This window comes from Larus michahellis, chromosome 3 (genome assembly GCF_964199755.1).
Source record: "Larus michahellis chromosome 3, bLarMic1.1, whole genome shotgun sequence".
In the NCBI taxonomy this organism is placed as follows: Eukaryota; Metazoa; Chordata; class Aves; order Charadriiformes; family Laridae; genus Larus; species Larus michahellis.
Window position 1 is genome coordinate 99373234 of NC_133898.1, and position 20824 is coordinate 99394057.

At 41.5% G+C, this 20824-nt stretch overlaps 1 protein-coding gene across 11 annotated transcripts in view; it reads right to left on the minus strand.

Annotated features, from left to right (window-relative positions):
• Positions 1 to 20824, minus strand: part of COL19A1 (collagen type XIX alpha 1 chain) — a 217860-nt gene that overhangs the window by 121809 nt on the left and 75227 nt on the right. For 10 of the 11 annotated variants that reach the window (XM_074581448.1, XM_074581444.1, XM_074581453.1 and 7 more), the window contains one exon: positions 20189 to 20233. The exons of the other annotated variant lie outside the window; for it this stretch is intronic. In XM_074581448.1, the coding sequence (XP_074437549.1) occupies positions 20189 to 20233 (45 nt within the window). The remainder of the gene's footprint in view (positions 1 to 20188; positions 20234 to 20824) is intronic. 11 annotated transcript variants of the gene reach the window in all.

Sequence of the window (20824 nt, forward strand, 5' to 3'; positions counted from 1 at the left end):
ACAAGGGAATCGTAACACGTTTTGACTTGCACAAATACTTAAGCTTTTACAGAATTTTGCTTTTTCATCACTTACAAACAAAACTAATAGTTGAATTTGGCTCTAAGTTTCCAGCGCCAAACTCCACGATAATTTTGAATTTAAGTATCCTGCGTATCTATCAGTAGATTAAAACCTAAAAAGAAAAAAGCTGTCTCGTTTAATAAGCACGTTATTTTTCCCCTTCTTAAGTAAATACTACAAATGGATTTGACTTTCAGCTACAATTGTTTAAAATTCTATCTGTCTTTTAATGGGGAGGTTTCTGTTTATACTGGCTTAGTGTTAGTGTGGAATGAAGATTTTTCCGTAGGAGGAATAAACTAGTTTCTTTTCAAGGCTGGTCTCGTAAGGCAACCTAAAGCCTATCCGTTCTTGTCAGCAGTTGACAAGTAGTATTGCTTTCACAGAACGTAGTATTTTTTAGACACACATGCTTTCATGGTTTTGGCAGGCTATTGCTATTGTTATTTAGACTCTAAAAGATGTTCTGCAGATGGTTAAAGCAATGTCAAGTGTTTGCGCAAGCTGAATGGACTGCTATGTCTTTTCTGCAAAGGCTGCACCTTCACGTTTATTTCTGTGACGCGACAACCAAAATAATGGCATTTTCTGTAGCTGAGACTACTAACCGTGTTCATCAGGCTCACACAGACAACAGTGTTGGTTACCTCTGCTCTCTTAGACTACAGTAAGTAGTTTATTAAGGTCATAAAAATGCACACTTTGGACCAGGAAATTGGGGTTTCAATAAAGCTCTTGTGGACCCTGGTACAATCTAAAGGTGTGATGTGCTCAGTCTTCTACTGAATATTTATCTGAGGAGGAGGCTTGATCTGTGTTCAAATTAAGCACCCCTTGCTCAGTCAGACTTCACTAAGGCCAGTTCAAAACACAGCTAGAAAAGGAGGAAATGGCTGCCTTTAGCATCAAATTTAGTAATTCTAGATCTAATGCAGGAAGTTTTCTCTCTTTTTGAGAGGATCAAAATCCACAGCTCCCACTTCCCTGGCAACTGTCCATACAACCAGCCCATAGGGTACCGTGCGTGAAAACAATTGTCGTATTTCTGGTATAGCGCGGCCACTGTGCAGTGAAGTGTAAAAAATAAATGGGTCTAGAATATATAGGTGAGAGAATGTTCTGCTGCCTACTGAAGGGAAGGAAGCATCTTTAGAAAGGGCATCCTGGGCAATTTGAGCTGTATTTACTGGCTGGCTATTGACAACAGAAGCAAGTTTAAGTTAACACTGGCTTTCAATAAGTACAAAAAAAACCTCATAAAAGGATACAGGGAAAACTTCTTTAGCTGTGCACAACATATTTTGGCCTCACCATATGAGGAAGATCAACAATACGCTCCCTGTACACTTTTAAGGCAACTCAGTCTCCACTTACTGTCACAGAAATTCAAAACTATTGTAAATTAGCTGCTCTTCTAAGTTAGCTTCTTTTCTTTCTTAAACTAAAATTTAAGAATACACAAAGACGGCCCATGAGCGTACTGTACAGAGTAGCAGCATAAAGCCGCTGATTGGATTAGCTACATTAGACACATACTTCTGTACAATTCACCATTCTTTAACTTTTGTGCAGATCTTTGATAACAGCCTTAATACCCTTGACTTGTGTGCCTGCTATGTCAGGTCTTCTTCAAAGTAAGTATTTTCTAGGTATGTCCACGTTAGCAAACAGTGTGGCACAGAAGAAGATCTATAGAGCAAATGATGCAGAGTACTAGATGTTCACAATATATGTATTTTATTGGAGCTATTCCAAACCTACCTTGGAGCAGCTTTAGTCTGTTTTCAAAAACTCAAGAGCCTTTAGCAATTGCAACACCTTAGGCTTGTTCCTGGAGTACATCTTTCAGTATAGCTTCATCCAAAAGGAATCATACTGTTCTTCTCCAGCCGGTCATTAACATACACCTATTTTTCTGAAATACCTTGGTTGCCGAAGTCTGGAGAAACAGAATCTACTGGAATATAACCCAGTAAACAGAGGCGCTTTTTTGGTGAAAACAGTTACTGGATTTATTCACTTTACTAAGCACCGCACAAACAGTTGCAATAGCAATGCACAGGGACACTGGGGATAGGAAGAAGCAGCTGGAAAGGAGGAGATGGGGTAGGAAGACTGTTTTTATCATTGACAGTATTACCTTAACAAACACCAACTACTGCTAAGTGGAGGAAAAAAAAAAGTGCTTTGGAGACTTAAATACACTTAAACGTGTATTTTGCTGACTTTTCAGTAGTAGCATCCACATCTGGCTTTGCAGGTTGTGGAAAGCTTCCCCCGCTCACATGCGCACACAGAGGTTTATTTTCAGTACATTCATGAAAAAAAGGTTCTGCCATCTCCTGTTCTACAGTGACCAATGTGAGTAGCTGTTCTGTTGTTTCTTCTTTCATCACACTCTGTTCATGAATTCTGATCCTTATCCTAATTGCAAACAACTCTCACTCAAACTTGTAAGAGCCCACTTAGGGAGCCCATTGACTTAAACACACGTATATCATCTGCAAATTTATTTCTTCACATTCATGCCTATTTTAGAAATATCACATAAAAGAATTTTTTAAAAGGTGGCACAATACGAGGCTAAACTATAAGAACTACAAGGCTGCACAAGGATACATGTGATGTATGCTGAACGATGTTTTCTAATATTGCAGCATCAATACCATTTTATTACATTATCCTATTGCCTCTTCTCATTAGATACCTGTCCGTACACTCTTTTCCCTAAAGAATAATCCCCTGCAACAGCGCATACAACATAATCTCACTGATAGTAGCAGCTGCAATGTACTGATGGCCTCCTTGCTGTGGAGCCCCGCCAGCTCAGTCTTGCAGTGCATCTTTGCTCAGCAGCTCCCAAGAACTGCCTCCCCTTTGAGAGAACGGAGACTGACACGTCAGGAGCTCTATTCAGTTTGCCATGATAAAGTTATACACTGCACCTGCCAGCAAGGATTCAGTTGTGCTTACTCTCTATTGCTGTAATGCCGCCTTCCTCCAGAGCCTCCTTCCTGGCTTGAAGTTCTTGGTAAAGAAAGCTTTCCTTTAATAACTGCACCGCAGTCGATCAAAAGAATTAAGTCAAAAGTGATTTAATTTGGAAATCTATCACTTGATATGTTACTAAATATTTTCGTGATTGTTTTATATTTTCTAGAAGGGGATGACTTATTCTAGCACACACATAAATATGTATGTAAACACACAAGCGTATTAGTGTAAATGTGCACTTTCAACTGGAAATCGAGGAAATACAATCACTTCAAGTTAAACCTATCATCAGATTTGGGATCAAGAAAAAATATTCCACCTAGATTACGCTGTAAAGAAGAAAAGACGGGTCATTGTCATAGGTGACTCGCTACTGAAGGGAGCGAAAGGCCCAATATGCAGACTGGACCCGGTGCACAGGGAGGACTGCTGCCTCCCTGGGGTCCAGGTCAAGGACGCGAAGAGGATGCTTCCTTCCCTGGTACGGCCCTTCAGACTATTACCTGGTTTTGATCTTTCAGGTAGGCAGTGATGAGGTAACAAAAAGAAGTCCAAAGGCCATGAAGAAAGATTTCAAGACCCTGGGATGGCTGATTAAGGGATCGGGAGCGCAAGTTGTGTTTTCCTCTATCCCCCCAGTTGTGGGGAATGATGAGGGGGTAAATAGGAGGAGCCAGCAGATCAATGCCTGACTTGGAGCCTGGTGCTACTGGCAGGACTTTGGGTACTTTGATCATGGCCTGATCTACAAAACACCAGGCCTGCTGGTAACAGGTGGGAATACGCTGTCTTCCAGGGGCAAAAGGGTTCTAGGACAAGAGTTATCAGGGCTCATTGATAGGGCTTTAAACTAGATTTGAAGGTGGGTGGGGATGGTGCTGGGCTTGCTGGTGAGGTGCCAGGGCGTAGTTGCTCAGCACCTGTGGGCGAGTGTGCCAGTATTTCTGAGAGCCAGAAGGCACACCACATCTCAAGGGTCAAGACTACACACATGACTCCCTCTCTGAAATGCTTATATACCAATGCATGCAGCATGGGGAATAAGCAGGAAGAGCTGGAGATCTGTGTGTGGTTGCAGGGCCACGAGCTCATTGCAATTACTGATACGTGGTGGGACAGCTCACGTGACTGGAATGATGTCATGGATGGCTACGTCCTTTTCAGGAAAGACAGATCAGGGAGATGTGGTGGTGGAATTGCACTCTATGTGAGAGAGCAACTGGAATGCATTGAGCCCTCACTAGGGGCAGATGAAGAGAGGGTCAAGAGCTTATGGGTAAAGATTAAGGGGCAGGCAAATATGAGGGACACTGTTGTGGGTGTTTATTACAGGCCACCTGATCAGGATGGGGAAGCTGATGAGGCTTTCTACAGACAGCTGAAGGTAGCCTCGCAATTGCAGGCCTTGGTTCTCATGGGGGACTTCAACCACCTCGGTATCTGCTGGGAAGACCACACAGCCAGGCACGCACAGTCCAGGAGGCTCCTCCAGTGCATTGATGATAACTTTTTGACACAGGTGGTAGGTACAGGAGCCAACAAGGAGAGGAGCACTCCTGGACCTGGTACTGACAAACACAGAGGGATTGGTGGAGGACATTAAGGTTGGGGGCACCCTAGGTTGTAGTGATCATGAAATGATAGAGTTCAGGATCATGGGTACCATGCACAAAACAACAAGAAGTAAAATTACAATCTTGGACTTCAGAAGGACTAACTTTGACCTCTTCAAGAAACTGCTTGGAGGGATCCCGTGGGCTAGGGCTCTGGAAGGCAAAGGGGCTCAAGAAAGCTGGTTGGTATTCAAAGACCACTTCCCCCAAGCTCAGGATCTGCGCATCCCTAAGAGCAAGAAATCAGCCAAGGGACGCAGGAGACCTGCATGGTTGAGCAGGGAGCTTCTGAAAAAGCTCAAGCGGAAGAAGGAAGTTTACAGTAAGTGGAAGAAGGGACTGACCCCTTGGGAGGATTACAAGAATGCCACCAGAGCATGCAGGGATGAAACAAGGAAAGCCAAGGCCGCCTTGGAATTAAACCTGGCTAGGGACATCAAGCTCAACAGGAAGGGCTTCTACAAGTATATTGGAACCAAAAGGAAGACCAGAGAAGTTGTGGGCCCACTGTTGAATGAGACAGGAGCCATGGTGACGGAGGATGCGGAGAAGGTGGAGTTACTGAATGCCTTCTTTGCTTCGGTCTTTACTGCTCGGCCCAGCCCTCAGGAGTCCCAGGCTTTGGGGAAAGTAACGGGGAAAGAAGACGACTTCCCCTGGGTTGAGGAGGATCGAGTGAGGGATCAACTAGATCAATTAGATATTCACAACTCCATGGGCCCCAAAGGGATGCACCCAAGAGTGCTGAGGGAGCTGGCAGAAGTCATTGCTGGGCTGCTCTCCATCATCTTTTAAAAGTCCTGGAGAACAGGTGAGGTCCCTGAGGACTGGAGGAAAGCCAACGTCACTCCAGTCTTCAAAAAAGGCAAGAAGGAGGAGCCGGGGAACTACAGGCCAGTCAGCCTCACCTCCATCCCTGGAAAGATGATGGAACAGCTCGTTCTGGGCGTCATCTCAAGGCATGTGGAGGAAAAGAAAGCTATCAGAAGTACTCAACATGGATTCACCAAGGGGAAATCATGTCTGACTAATCTGATAGCCTTCTATAATGGCATGACTGGATGGATGGATAGATGAGGGGAGACCGGTAGATGTGGTCTACCTTGACTTAAGCAAGGCGTTCGACACAGTCTCCCGCAGCATCCTCATAGGGAAGCTTAGGAAGAGTGGGCTTGATGAATGGACAGTGGGGTGGATAGATAACTGGTTGAAAGACAGAGCTCAGAGGGTCATGATTAGGGGCACAGAGTCTAGTTGGAGGTCAGTGACGAGTGGTGTTCCCCAGGGGTCAGTACTGGGTCCAGTCCTCTTCAATATATTCATCAATGACCTGGATGAGGGGATAGAGTGCACCCTCAGCGAGTTCACTGATGACACAAAGCTGGGAGGGGGGGCTGACACACCGGAAGGCTGTGCCGCCATCCAGAGAGACCTGGACAGGCTGGAGAGTTGAGCAAAGAGGAACCTTATGAAATTCAACAAGGGCAAGTGTAGGGTGCTGCACCTGGGGAGGAATAACCCCATGCACCAGTACAGGTTGGGGGCTGACCTGCTGGAGAGCAGCTCGGTGAAAAGAGACCTGGGAGTCCTGGTGGACAACAGGATGACCATGAGCCAGCAATGTGCCCTCATGGCCAAAAAGGCCAATGGCATCCTGGGATGCACCAAGAAGAGTGTGGCCAGCAGGTCGAGGGAGGTCATCCTCCCCCTCTACTCTGCCTTGGTGAGGCCGCACCTGGAGTACTGTGTCCAGTTCTGGGCTCCTCGGTTCAAGAAGGACAGGGAACTGCTGGAGAGGGTACAGCAAAGGGCTACCAAGATGATTAGGGGACTCGAACACCTCTCTTATGAAGAAAGACTGAGGGATTTGGGTCTCTTCAGTCTGGAAAAAGAATGACTAAGGGGGGGACCTTATCAACACTTATAAATACTCAAAGGGTGGATGTCAGGAGGATGGGGCCAGGCTCCTTTCAGTGGTGCCCGGGGACAGGACAAGAGGTAATGGGCACAAACTTGAACATAGGAAGTTCCACCTAAACATGAGGAGGAACTTCTTTACTTTGAGGGTGGCAGAGCCCTGGAACAGGCTGCCCAGAGAGGTGGTGGAGTCTCCATCTCTGGAGACATTCCAAACCTGCCTGGACGCGTTCCTGTGCAACCTGCTCTAGGTGACCTTGCTCTGACAGGGGGGTTGGACTAGATGATCTCCAGAGGTCCCTTCCAACCCTATGGTTCTAGGATTCTATATAAGACCACATCAATGATACTACCTGAAGTTATCCAGAACCCATATCTGTAAGGAGCTGAAGTACTCATGTTATGGTATGCTCTACCTACAATGCTTCTCACAGCACTTCCAGTTAAAGATAACTCTTTCTTCAAAGATATTATGCAAAAGTATTAGTGAAATGTAAACAGCTTTTAGAAAAGTAAAATAGGCAAAGAGAATGGAAAAATGTGTGTATGGGTGGGTGTCTGCACAACAGCAAAGGTAAGTTATGAGCCAGAAAAAAAGGGAAAAGAGAAGGCACAGATAATCAAGGACAAGTAACAAAAATAGCAAGCAGACCAAAAAAATAAATCCAGAAACAGTGATAAGAAAATAAGTTTGAACAAAAATGACTGGATGTTGAACTTCAGTCAGACCTATTTCTCTAAGACTATCTTGTGGGAACACTCATATGATGGGCTATTTCCAGGCCTCTCTCTAATCCAATTGAGGTCACATTTAGTTTGCAAATTAATTATATTCTGGCATTTCTTATCTTTTGACTCAGCAATCATCTTTTTAAAATTCAGTCTGTTCAGATTAATAAATGGCGAACAAGAAAAATCATCTGTCATAATGAATTATAAGGCCTTTCACCAGAGATCATCTGTGGAGTCAGAAGAGAGAATATTTTAATTTACAGCCATAAGCTTTATCACTTGAGCTAAAAGACTAGGTAGCTGCAGCACAGGATGACCCCTCTCTTCTGGTGAACCAAAGCATAGGCTGAACATGGGACATCTTCCACTCATCATAGAATACAAACAATTCACTAGCCAAGCCGATGAAAAGAAATCCTGTATTCTAGCTTTCTAATGCCAAAAAAATGCACCTGTCAAATATTATATTTCTAATCCAAGGCAGAACGAGCTTGAGAGTTCACACCAGCATTGAGGTATTGGCAAAGTCACTTCTCCACTAATCTTGTTCTCAGCAAGACACGATTTGTTTACACTCAAACCTCATAAAGAAAACTATTTTGAGGCATATGACTAAATCTGGTGATGATACCAAATTATACAGGATAAAACAGATGAGGATGAGCTGTGACAAACTCAATAAGGGCATGATGAGATGAAGTGACATAGCAAAAGAAGGACAAATGAAGTTCGATGTAGGTATATTTAAAATTACGAAGACGGTAAAATCCTTATGTCCCATATGCAGCAACAACATCTGTGAACACAATCACAGCTTCCTAAATGCAACAACTGGTAATGGTCAGTTCAAGGAAATCTTGAGGCCACACTCCAAGCTAAAGAGAGGGTAAAAAAGGAAGTTCCATGTGAGGAGATATTAGAAAGGCACAAATAAAAAAATCAAAGACTTTCACTGTGATATTATATACACTGAAGTTCTTGCCTCTACCATCTTTAAACACTGCAACAGAACTCAAAAGCATCCAGAGGCAGCTAGTAAGGATGAGCAATATATTAGCAATAAGAAGACGACTAAGGATTATCTCTGTCCTCTAGTAGATAGGGCCGGCAACATAGTGACCAAGGATGAGGAAAAGGCTGAGGTACTTAATGAAGTCTTTGCCTCAGTCTTCAGCAGTAGGACCAGTTGTTCCCAGAGCACCCAGACCCCTGAACTAGAAGACAGGGATGGGGAGCAGAATGAAGCCCCCGTAATCCAAAGGGAAACGGCGAGGGACCTGCTTCAGCACCTGGAGGTGCACAAATCTATGGGGCCGGATGGGATCCACCCAAGGGTATTGAAAGAGCTGGCGGAGGTGCTCGCCAGGCCACTTGGTATCATTTATGAGCAGTCCTGGACAACCGGGGAGGTCCCAGCTGACTGGAGGTTAGCAAATGTGACACCCATCCACAAGAAGGGCCGGAAGGAGGATCCGGGGAACTACAGGCCAGTCAGTCTGACCTCGGTGCCTGGGAAGATCATGGAACAGATCCTCCTCGGTGCCATTACACGGCACATGCAGGAGAACAGGGTGATCAGGCCCAGTCAGCATGGGTTTGTGAAGGGCAGGTCATGCCTATCAAACCTAATATCCTTCTATGATAAGGTGACCCACTTAGTGGATGAGGGAAAAGCTGTGGATGTTATCTACTTGGATTTTTGCAAAGCTTTTGACGCTGTTTCCCACAGCATTCTCCTGGAGAAACTGGCTGCTCATGGCCTGGACAGGTGTACTCTTCGCTGGGTAAAAAACTGGCTGGATGGCCATGCCCAGAGAGTGGTGGTAAATGGAGTTAAATCCAGTTGGTGTCCAGTCACAAGTGGTGTCCCCCAGGGCTCGGTGCTGGGGCCGGTTCTCTTTAATATCTTTATCAATGATCTGGATGAAGGGATCGAATGCACCCTCAGTAAGTTCGCAGATGACACTAAACTGGGCGGGCGTGTTGATCTGCTTGAGGGTAGGTTGATTCTGCAGGGGGATCTGGACAGGCTGGACCGATGGGCTGAGACCAATGGTATGAGGTTCAACAAGGCCAAGTGCTGGGTCCTGCACTTGGGACACAACAACCCCATGCAGCGCTACAGGATTGGGGCAGAGTGGCTCGAAAGCAGCCCGGCAGAAAAGGACTTGGGAGTGTTGGTTGACAGCCGGCTGAATATGAGCCAGCAGTGTGCCCAGGTGGCCAAGAAGGCCAACAGCATCCTAGCCTGTATCAGGAATAGTGTGGTGAGCCGGACTAGGGAAGTGATCATCCCCCTGTACTCGGCACTGGTGAGGCCCCACCTCGAGTACTGCGTTCAGTTTTGGGCCCCTCGCTACAAGAGGGACATTGAGGTGTTGGAGCGTGTCCAGAGAAGGGCTACAAAGCTGGTGAGGGGTCTGGAGGACAAACCTTATGAAGAACGACTGAGGGAGCTGGGGTTGTTTAGCCTGGAAAAGAGGAGGCTGAGGGGAGACCTTATCACCCTCTACAACTGCCTGAAAGGAGGTTGTAGAGAGATGGGGGCTGACCTCTTCTCCCTGGTGACAAGTGATAGGACGAGGGGAACGGGTTCAAGTTACGTCAGGGGAGGTTTAGATTAGATATTAGGAAACATTTTTTCACTGAAAGGGTTATTAAACATTGGAATAGGCTGCCCAGGGAGGTGGTGGATTCACCATCCCTGGAGGTGTTTAAAAAAAGGGTAGATGGGGCACTTAGGGACATGGTTTAGAAGTGGCTTTTGTCAGGGTAGGCTAAAGGTTGGACTCGATGATCTTAAAGGTCCCTTCCAACCTCAAGAATTCTATGATTCTATGATCAAATACAAAACAGTTTTCACAGTAGGAGATACTAAGTAAGCTGGTATTCTTCAATTTGGAAGGACAGCTCAGGAATGCATGATGCTTATTGATTCTTGATTGATACTGAAAAGGAGAAGAAGAATCTTAGAATCATAGAACAGTTAGAGTTGGAAGGGACCTTAAAGATCATCTAGTTCTAACCCCCTCCATGATAGGCAGGGACACCTCCCACTAAACCAGGCTGCTCAAAGCCCAATCCAACCTGGCCTTGAACACTCCCAGGAATGGGACATCCACAACTTCTCTGGGCAACCTCTTCCAGTGTCTCACCACCCTTACAGTGAACAATTTCTTCCCAATATCTAATTGAAATCTGCTCTCTTTCCATTTAAAACCATTACCTCTCATTCTATTGCTAACACTCCCTGATAAGGAGTCCTTCCCCATCTTTCCTGTAGGCCCCCCCCTTTAAGTACTGGAAGGCCGCTATAAGGTCTCCCCAGAGCTTTCTCTTCTCCAGGCTGAACAACCCCAACTCTCTCAGCCTGTATTCACAAGAGAGGTGCTCCAGCCCTCTGATCACCTTTGTGACCTTCCTAAGGACTGGCTCCAACAGCTCCATGTCCTTATGTTGGGGACCCCAGAGCTGCACACAGTACTGCAGGGGGGATCTCCTGAGAGCAGAGTAGAGGGCAGTATCACCTCTCTCAACCTGCTGGCAACGCTTCTTTTGATGTAACCCGGAAAGCCAACCGCATCCTGTGCACACGTCAGCTCATGTTGAGCTTCTCATCAACCAACACCCAAGTCCTTCCCCTCAGGGCTGCTCTCAATACATTCTCCACCCAGCCTGTATTTGTGCTTGGGTCTACCCCAATCCACGCGCAAGACCTTACACTTCCAGTAGAAGTAAGCGACACCAAATTAAATTAAGAGGAAGCAGGTTCCAAACAAACAAAAGGAAGTGGTTCTTCAAACACAAAGATAAACGGCATAATTCCTCACCACAGGATATTGCAGATGCTCAAAGTTTACATGAATTATGTTTACATGAAGGGAAAACTGCATTCATTAATGGGAGAGAAGTCCATTGAAGGATACTAAATCCACCGAAAACACATCTGGCTGAGATCGCAGTCTCAAATAACTGGAGGCTGGAAGAGTACATGGTGAGAAGCACTATACTTGCTTACTTTGTCCTTACGCTTTTCCCTGGGCACCACTTCTGGCTATCATTAAAAGCAGGATGCTGAGCCTGATGAACCTTTAATCTGACCAAATGGGTATGTGTAAGTAAATTAAACAATGATACAGCTTGGGACCTGGAACTTGGTCATCTATATCATTAAGTTGATAGACCCCAGCTGTGAAGGTCTCTTGCAGACATTTCAATGAGTCTAATTAGCATTTCCCTGTATAATTCCCAGGCACAGTTCAAAAGTTAGCATAGGCTAGGGACTGTTCCCAACAGGCAGTTTCGATTAAGCCTCTTTCAAAGGGCAAGAGAGTTAAACAGTATGAAGATGGCCAGATCAAGCCAAATACCACAGAATTACAGGATAAGCCCTGGTTTACCTTACTAGGATAAATGCCAATGTGACTGCTTTTATTACAGGTAGAGACTTCCTGTAGAATTAACAATATGCTTTTCCTTTTCCCCTAGAATATCTATGTACAGGTGTCTCTCGTTGTGATCGTACATCATCTGCTTGGTAATAAAAAAAACCTCTGTCAAGTAAAAACACTTGCATGGCTACTCATTGAGACGGCTGTCTTATAAACAACATATAACCTCATATGACTTCATGAAAAAAATTCTAAAATGCTACCCACAATGTCAGAGCAGAACAATCACACAAGCAAAGAAAAGAAAAATATTCCCCTCAACCCCAAAGCTTAAAAGGTGCAAACAAGTGACTAAGTAGTTACAGGATGAGAAAGAGAAAACTCTAATACTTCCCTACATAGCACTGGAAGAGAAGTATGAAAAAAACCTCAGTTCATATTTACATCCAGCTGGTAAAGCCCCGAGTCTTTACTATATGAAATAGGATTTAAAAGACTTCAGAAAATCTTCCCCTGCCCTAATAAAGTATCTGTATTGATGGTTAGCAGAGGTAAGGAGGCACATTTTCAGCGCAGTGGCTCTGACTGCCTCCATCCAAACAAACTAGGGAATCGGACCCTTAGTCTATAAAGCAAAATGCACTTTCTTCCATACTCCAAAAAACGTGCAGACTAATAGGTCTGTATATGCAGTGGCCATAGTTACATCAAGATTTGCATCTTACTGAATTTACTCTTCTAGTCTTTTGTTTAGACTGAAGCATTTTTAGCAGAATTTTCAGCTGACAAATATACGTGCTGTACTAATACACAGGAGGGTTACTAACTGCTTCTCTTAATTGTAGTTTTTTAGTATTTTTAATTATAGTCCGTTGAGGTTCATGACTGTCTTCTATCCATGAGTAATAGCTTCTATTTTTCAAGTAGATTGGAAGCTTCCCCAGTACTTGAGCTGTCTTATGTGGACCGGTTTCATCACGGAGATTTATAATACAGACATCAAAATATTAGAAGGGCTAAAAAATGACTAACTTCAACTAGCATCTTAGAAAGGAAAGGTGATTCCTTCTTCATTTATTTATGCTTGTTTAAGAGAAGCATATTGAAGACTGGGAAATAAAAGACTACACCTGGAAACACACTGGAAGTTTAATAGCCTTGCATGTTCTGAATGGATGGAAGAGAGACAGAGGAGTATTTTATTAGGTGCGATAGGATGAAGTAGAAAATGTTGAACCTCCAGGAAATCTTCTTGACACTAAGATCTATTAGGAATTTTCTTCTAAAGGAAATAGAGGAAGCCTTATTTCCTGGGATAATTCAAATTGTACTCCACAAAATAGTAAATATATACAAAGAACATCCTGCGTTTAGAAGAAAATGAAGCAGATGACAATTTTTTCTACATTTAGGCTGGACAAGCCCCAGACTCGCTCTCTTCTCACATGTATACACAGGCAAAAGCACAATCAAAACAGACAAGAAGTAAAGATAAAAGGATGAAATTTTGGAAGTAATGAATTATTCTCATTGTGGTTTTACTTTCAAAGTTTCTTTTAGTCAAATACATGTAATTTTTATTTATAATCATTTTACTGAGAAATATCAAAGAATTAGAGTAAAATAATAACTTTACCAAAGATCAAGTGTTTACAAGTACATATCACAGCACATATACTGCTATGTAGCTCAGCTCCAATGATATTCATTTTTAAAATCCTCTATTTCAAGTGTGAGATGGGAGGGGAATGTGTTTTATCAAGGAAAGCAACCAGTCAAGGAAAACTGCAATTGAAGAGTCCCTCTCCAGAGCACAGCCATCCTCCTACTCCACCACTCACAACTTCTGAGCCTTCTGCGATATCAACTAGTACTGCGATTTAGTCTATATAACAGCATATCTTACTTGCCTCTCTGAGTTGAAACAGAAACAAGGATTTTATACTAGTATTTTGAAGCAGCTAAGCAAGGAATTTAGTTTTCCCAGCTCTGTGAAATCACTGTTATCTATTAGTGACAACGCTGTCATGTTTGCTCAGCTATAATTACCATGTAAATGTGTTGGCTTTTTTATCACCACTATTCCAAATAAAATATAGATTTGTTCCACACATGCTGCCAAATTATAATGAAATTTATATGGTGTTCAGGTTGCATATGTCCCACAAAACTGAATTCTCAGTGTTCCAGCTCAGTTACAGAAAGAATCGTGTCTGTGAAGTACACTACAGCAAATGCATATTCTAACCAAGAAGGCAGACAAGATGACAGGAAAATGTAGGACCTGGGTAAAGAGAGACCTTGCAATGACCAAAGGAAGCAAGAGCCAAGAGAAAAAAAGAGAATAAATCACAGATTTAACAAAGGAAAAAAGATAACTTAAGAGGTTATTTGCCTGATTACCTAGCAGGCTTTGGGCCAGTTCCAACTCCCAAGCGACATACATGTTTCAAGTATCAAAATAAATAATGAATGAGACTTCAACCTCTGTAGGTTTCAAGATCTCAGACCTAACTTCGAATTTATTTTTTTGTTAAGCTCAAAACAGCTGCCAAGCTCAAAACTTTGAACGTGTCCACTCATCTGAACTGAAGCACTTGAACATCTTGCCTCAGCAAATTAAGAAGCTACAAATTAAAGAATAGAAGATGACTGCTGGAGAGGCAAGGGTTACCTGAGAGACAGATAAAACATTATAACTAGGTATTGAGATTTCTGAAATTAATTTTTTTTTTAAATTGCTAGTGACAACGTATATCTTGATAACTTATCTTCTCCCCCATGGCTGCATTTAAGCAACTCAAGCCAACTGGTGTTTGAGATAAGGCGCTGCCCTTTGTTTTGGTTTGGTGGACTTTGGGTTTCTCCATTTAGAGTAAACTGACAGTCATTAAACGATGCACCAAATTTTGTGACATAGCTTTAAGCGTATGTTTTAAGAAAACCTGGTGCTTCTAACTCTGTTGTTAGAGTGAAGGCCCATTTTGTGGACCCTTTAGTTATCAGGGTTTCCTCTGGGTCTTTAAGATCTGTTATTTTGGGGGTTCTGTGCTTTTTTGTTCCAACTTGAAGGGTTGTGACATGCTCAAAGCAGGAACACGTGTAACTTCATTGCACTGCAATTTCTATATGGCTCAAGTTCTTAGTACATTGCATAATGCTCTGTATCAACTTATTCCTTATTTTATTCCTTTTTACAATTTTGTATTTATAATATTTCCCAGAGGTATCAAAACCGGGATCAGAGATCACCGATTGTTAGAACTCTGTCTCAAACTTTGTCTACAAACTGATAGGAAAGGCAGGTTTTATTTTATGTGTCACTGATTTCAGTGCCTGGTTCTCCTTCTTACTCTGAATTGTCAGAAACTGACAGAGATTTTATTTTTCAGAAAGTAATTGCTTTACGATAGGACACTGGAAGAAAGCAATCCAGTCAAAATAAAAAAAAAAGAAAGAAGAGAGCAGCAATACATAGAAGGCTGTAAAAATGAAAGAAGAAAATTCACTTGGTAAATAAAATTGTATTTAGATAACGCAGGGACAGAACTTCAACTATGGGAATCGACACAGCTCAGGTGAATGGAGCTGTGATCAGACAACCCAACAGTTGCATGACAATTTTCATTTTAATAAATTTTAGGATTCTCCTTTTTTTGTTACTTAGCAAATTTTGAAGACACCTTTCGATTTCATTTATGTTGAACAATTTGTTTTGTAACTATTTGTATTGGAAAATAAACTGTTTCATAGGGTTTCAGCAAACCTAAGCTAAAAACATCCCAGAGAGTGCATACGCACCCGTCATCCAAGCAACCATGTACAATGCTATCCAAACAAACGTTCCATGACAGCTTCTATGAGGAAGACAGCACCAGCCGAGAGGTGAGCGGGTATTTAAGGAAGGGCACTGGTCACCCTGAGTTGCGATGCTCCAAAAGAAGAGTGTGTGAATATATATACACATCTTAAAAAATCTGCCTATAACACATTCTGGTGAACACTATTAGTCCATACTGTAAATTAAGTGTACATTCACATCACACCCCTGCTAATATTAAAAAAAAAAACCCAAACAAATCCCAAACCATTATGTTTTATTGTTCTCCTTTTTTATGTGGATTTATAATGCGAACACGTGTGCCAAATCAGAAAAATACCACATTCATGTTCGCTATTCATAAAATCAAAGGATAATTGAGGCTGGACATGATCTCAAGAGGTCTCTAGCCCGATCTCCTGCTCAAAGCAAGGTTCAGCTGTGGGGTCGGGCCAGGTTGCTCAGGGCTGGTCTTGAAAACTTCAAGGAAAAGAGGCTGCATCACCACTTTGGGTAACCTCTTCCAGAGCTTTACTATCCTAAGACAGAAAAGTATTAACTGGGGATTAAAAAAAAATAAGTATATACATTTTAAAAGAAACTATCTTGTGGTTCCTGTGCTTATCCAATTAGAAATCAGTGTAAGTGACACCTTCCATAATTTTCATGCTATTAACAGAAAATGGTAAAATCATTTAAGATAATCCAACCACCTGTATTTTCATGAAGCAAGCCTTTCTTTAGTTTATTTCCTTTTCTGTAACCAGAATAATAAGTGCAGACCACTGGAAGGAGAAACTACTTCCATAAGAAACAACAGCATTAAAATTAAAAACCCTTTACTAATGGCTACACAGCATCTCCCTTGCTGCAAGTTCAGCCCATTGCACTACGGACACAGCAAATACACCACTCCCTTCCTCTTTCCAGCCGTGTTATGTATCTGAAGACTGTTTACATATTTCTTTTCAGCTGACTCTACACTAAGTAATCTTCATTCATGCAATCCTTCCTCGAAGGTCATGTGCTCCTGAGCACCAGTCATTCTCAGTGCTCTCCTTTCAAAACCCTTTAAGTTGAAGCCTTACAAATACCAAATAGCACAGGACTATCTAATTAGTGTTGCAGACAATATTCCACTTCAAAACATCTTACTAAGAGTCTTTCGTTTGCAACTGACTGACTTCATTTACTTGTGTTCAGCTTCTGATCCAAATAATCCTCAGATTTTAATTTCTGGGCAGATATGATTTGATTTGGTTTTTCAAAGCTCAGACTTATTCTCCCCTACAGGTTGTTCCTTGCACTTGGTTCCTTTTGTGTTGGATCCTTTTTTTTTTTTCTTTCAGGCTACATCTCTGATTTGCCAAGAACATTCTGGATTCTAAAGCTTTCTTCTAGCTATTATCAGTCTCTCCTGACTTCCTCTCACCGTACAGTGTAATACTCATACTTTCTATCCCATACTGTAAAATTACAATTCTGAACAGCCTTAGAACAAGGATGGATCCACATGATCTAATCTGCCTTCCTGGCAGCAAACCAATCCAAGCTGCTCTCAGCATATACTTTTTCAAACGTACTCTGTAAGGGTAGGCCAATATTTTTGTTGCAGCTGCAAGACTATCATATAAGACAATGTCATTATCTAAGTAACACAAAGAAAACAGAATACAAAGGGGAATTAATACAAATTTACAGTGAGATTATATTTCCCATGGAAGGAAAACTTGCAGCGTAACACCTGCACACGCAGTCTGTAGCTTCCCTTACCACTACTGGCTTCTGTAAGACAGAACCACGTCCAACCAAGACTGAAAAAAAGGAGAAAGGCAGAACAAGACTTCTGGATTCCTCAAGGAAAACCAAGTCTTTTAAACAGCCTAAAAGAATCTCCCTCTATAGTTTAAATTACAGATGCCCCCTGTATCTTTAATTTACATACAATCACTTTCCCCTCAGTTGCCTGCGTCTCCCTGATACCCCCAGAGCTTATTCCGCAAAAGAAAAACGTAGTGAAATAAAAGTTGAAGTCAACCAGTTTGATTTGGTGAGGTAAAAATCTGAGTTGGTTTCAGGTATTCAATCCTATGAAATTATATGCTCACCAAAAAAAAAAAAAATATAGGATTGTTCATTTTAATGTATTTCTGGAGAGTTTGGAATGGCAAACAACCCATGTTTAGGCAGCTGTGTCCCACCCTAGGTCATATGCAAAACAGAGCGTGCAAACACTATCTTGCTCCTTAATGTGCAAGATGAAGCAGAGGTTTTTTTCTACTAGAAAAAAAAAATCAGATTTTAAGTTCCAGGCTTTTAACCATGTTTGTTACGCACAAATTAGTACAAGTATTTTATTATGTGATGCTATGTTAAAATGCAAAGGTGTTGATATGTTTTTAGTACTGGAGTTCAGTAACCGGAAATTCAGCATTCTTGTTCTTCAATAATTATTTGAATTAAGGCTAAATTGAGTAACTGTTAGAAGTCCAGGCTGAGACTTCCTTCCCATACTCTTAAAACACACTCTTTCCTCACAAATCACGATGTGTAGCTTCTGATGAGACTGTTGCAAATAATTTTTGAGTGACCACTGGTAAATAAAGATCCTTCCACTCACATATTTCCTGTTATTTGAAGGACAGCTGAATACATTGTTAATAGTTACAGTGGAAATACTTTTAAATGGGATCTTTTAATTAACTTCTGAACTTACAAGAAAGAAAAGTTACAAAAGAAAAAAAAATAATCTAAATGTGCTGACTCAGCTTCTACTTAAGAAAAATGTGACTACCAGTGGTTGGGTCATTTTATCACTGCCTTAAAATAATGGAAATCAAGCAAAGAGAGTGGCAGCAACAGCTGGAACCACGTGCCTGTGTCCAAACACAATTTATTCATAAAACTCGAGGAAGGCACAGCACAGCTGCAAAGCAATTATGAAAGGAAAAAAAAAAAATCCATAAGCCCTTCAGAGCTGATGAGTAACAATACCACCAAGAAACACTCAAGCTTAACAAGTGGGTTTTTTTGGAGACTAAATCTTCACATTATAAATGTTAGTTGCTATGGATGCTGTATTTTACTTCTGACACTTCTTCCTTCCTGGTTACTGGAATACTTCCTCCTAAAATACCTCCACAATTTTAAATCTGCTTAAATTTTGTTAATCCATAACATGCCTTCTTCAAAATATGAACACTGGAAAGCTGGCTGACACTTCTGGTATGGTGGGTGAGTGAATATATCCATGTCCAAAGCAGCCTAACTCACAATTATATTGCACTTTTTTAAATTCAGAAGCTGCCACCTACTCCCCATTTTCCGCAGTCTGAATATTGCCAGAATAGCAGTATCTGTCATTCCTCATCTTTATGATATGTAAATTCAGCAGAACTGCTTTTCTGCACCTTTTTCAGACAGTGAGCTGAAACACAGAGAAACTACCTATGACCCAAGAAAAGCCTTTTAATTCAGATTGTCTAATCCAAATCAGCCAAAACTAGTGAAAAAGCCGTAACCAGGCAGCAATAGGGTTAGGAGCTGAAGTTTCAACCATAAATTATCACCATCGTTACTTTAATTTCTATTAGGCAAGCTAAGAACAGGCTCTTCCTCCCACTTGTCCCTCAACACAGGCTTGCCTTTGATGACCTGTGAAGACCTACTTGTCTGAAGCCACATGAGAAGATTAGGTTGCATCATCTAGAGCGAGCCAGGCTGGCATTCTGTCACCCAAGACAGCCTTCCACAGGGCCAGTTTAATTCCCATTTTAATGCACAAGCTTTTGAACTATTTCCAGCCGCTACAAAGCATCTACAATTAGGACAAACTGCTTCAAGCTCCATTTCCGACACCCACTGGTGAAGAACAAGGAAAGGCTTCTCCTGGAATTTACACTCGGAACGTTTTATGGTTGTCAGGAGACTAAGATTGTCCTTAGGACAACTTGCCAGTCCATCAGGCAAAGGGACTGAACTTCCAGTCTGGGGAAGAGGTAAATGCACCTGCATTCAGCTTGGCCACTGGCAGTCAAGTCAACACGCTCTGAATCAGATGCATGCAGAAAACAAAACTCATGTTAACTACTGCGTAGGCACACCAAAGTATATAAATGAAAATTAACCTTTTTAAATTAACAGTCAGTTATGCTGTAGCAAATGTTAAACTTTGCTATTGCAGTAAATTTATGTTCTTAGGAAAAAAGTGTGTAAAACATTTAGTAGTTACAATCAACACAGTAAGTTCCTCTAAAATTTTTAAGGTATAAAAGCAATAATTCACTACTACAAATACCTACACATCATCTCATCATACATTCCATACTGTAGAAATAAGCTTTTACTAGTTAGCATAGAAATAAGATAGCAGTAAACAGTAGTGGAGTCCAGTGGTTATGGTTCTGTTAGATTTTATTATTAAATCTTTTCTTAAAAAAAAAAAGACAAGGTGTTTCTAAAAGAACAACTGTTGACACTGATTAACACACATAAAAATCTTCTTATTCTTACGCATTTCAGGAATAATTTACACGGCAAAAAATAAGAATTTTATCATGAAAGACTTAAGGAAGACCTTCAGAACAAAACTGTACTTGGCTGGCCATATATCAAGTTGTTACACCAAAAAAACAAGTAACGTGGACAGAATAATTTACCTTTTCACCTTCTTCACCTTTACTACCTGCAAAGCCACGTTCACCCTGGAACACAAAACAATAAAATAAAAATCTCAAACGTAAACATTCTTCAAATAATGGCATTCTTTACAATAGTTTTATTGCACTGGATTTTTCTTGTGGTATTAAAACAGAATAAATAATTCGGATATCAATTCTCTCTTATTCAAAAAAGTGTGAAACCTCTACAAAAAAATGACACAGCTTTCCACAGTTTTGTCAATTAATAGTAGTCATCTTTCCATTCAGCCTTAGGGATCTTCTTGGCTTTAAAAATTCTGAACTATTCATTGATATTAAAATCCACTTATTACAGTTCTGCTATTCTTCTGCAGAACCAGTTTTAATACATTTATTCCTATTAATACCTTTATTTTAATTTTTAAATGTGAATAGTCAGCTATGAAGGCCTCCAAAACCCAGAACAATTGAGAAAAATATAGAGATACAAAAAATATAGAGATACAAAACCCAAAACCCAGAAGGGGTGAGTTTTGAAATATTAATTCAAGCCCAGCTTATTTCAGCAGATGACTGAATTCTTTATTTTATGATCTTTCAATAAAAAGATCTGTTAATAATGCTCTTCCAGCTGCAATTTGATAAGTTTTAACT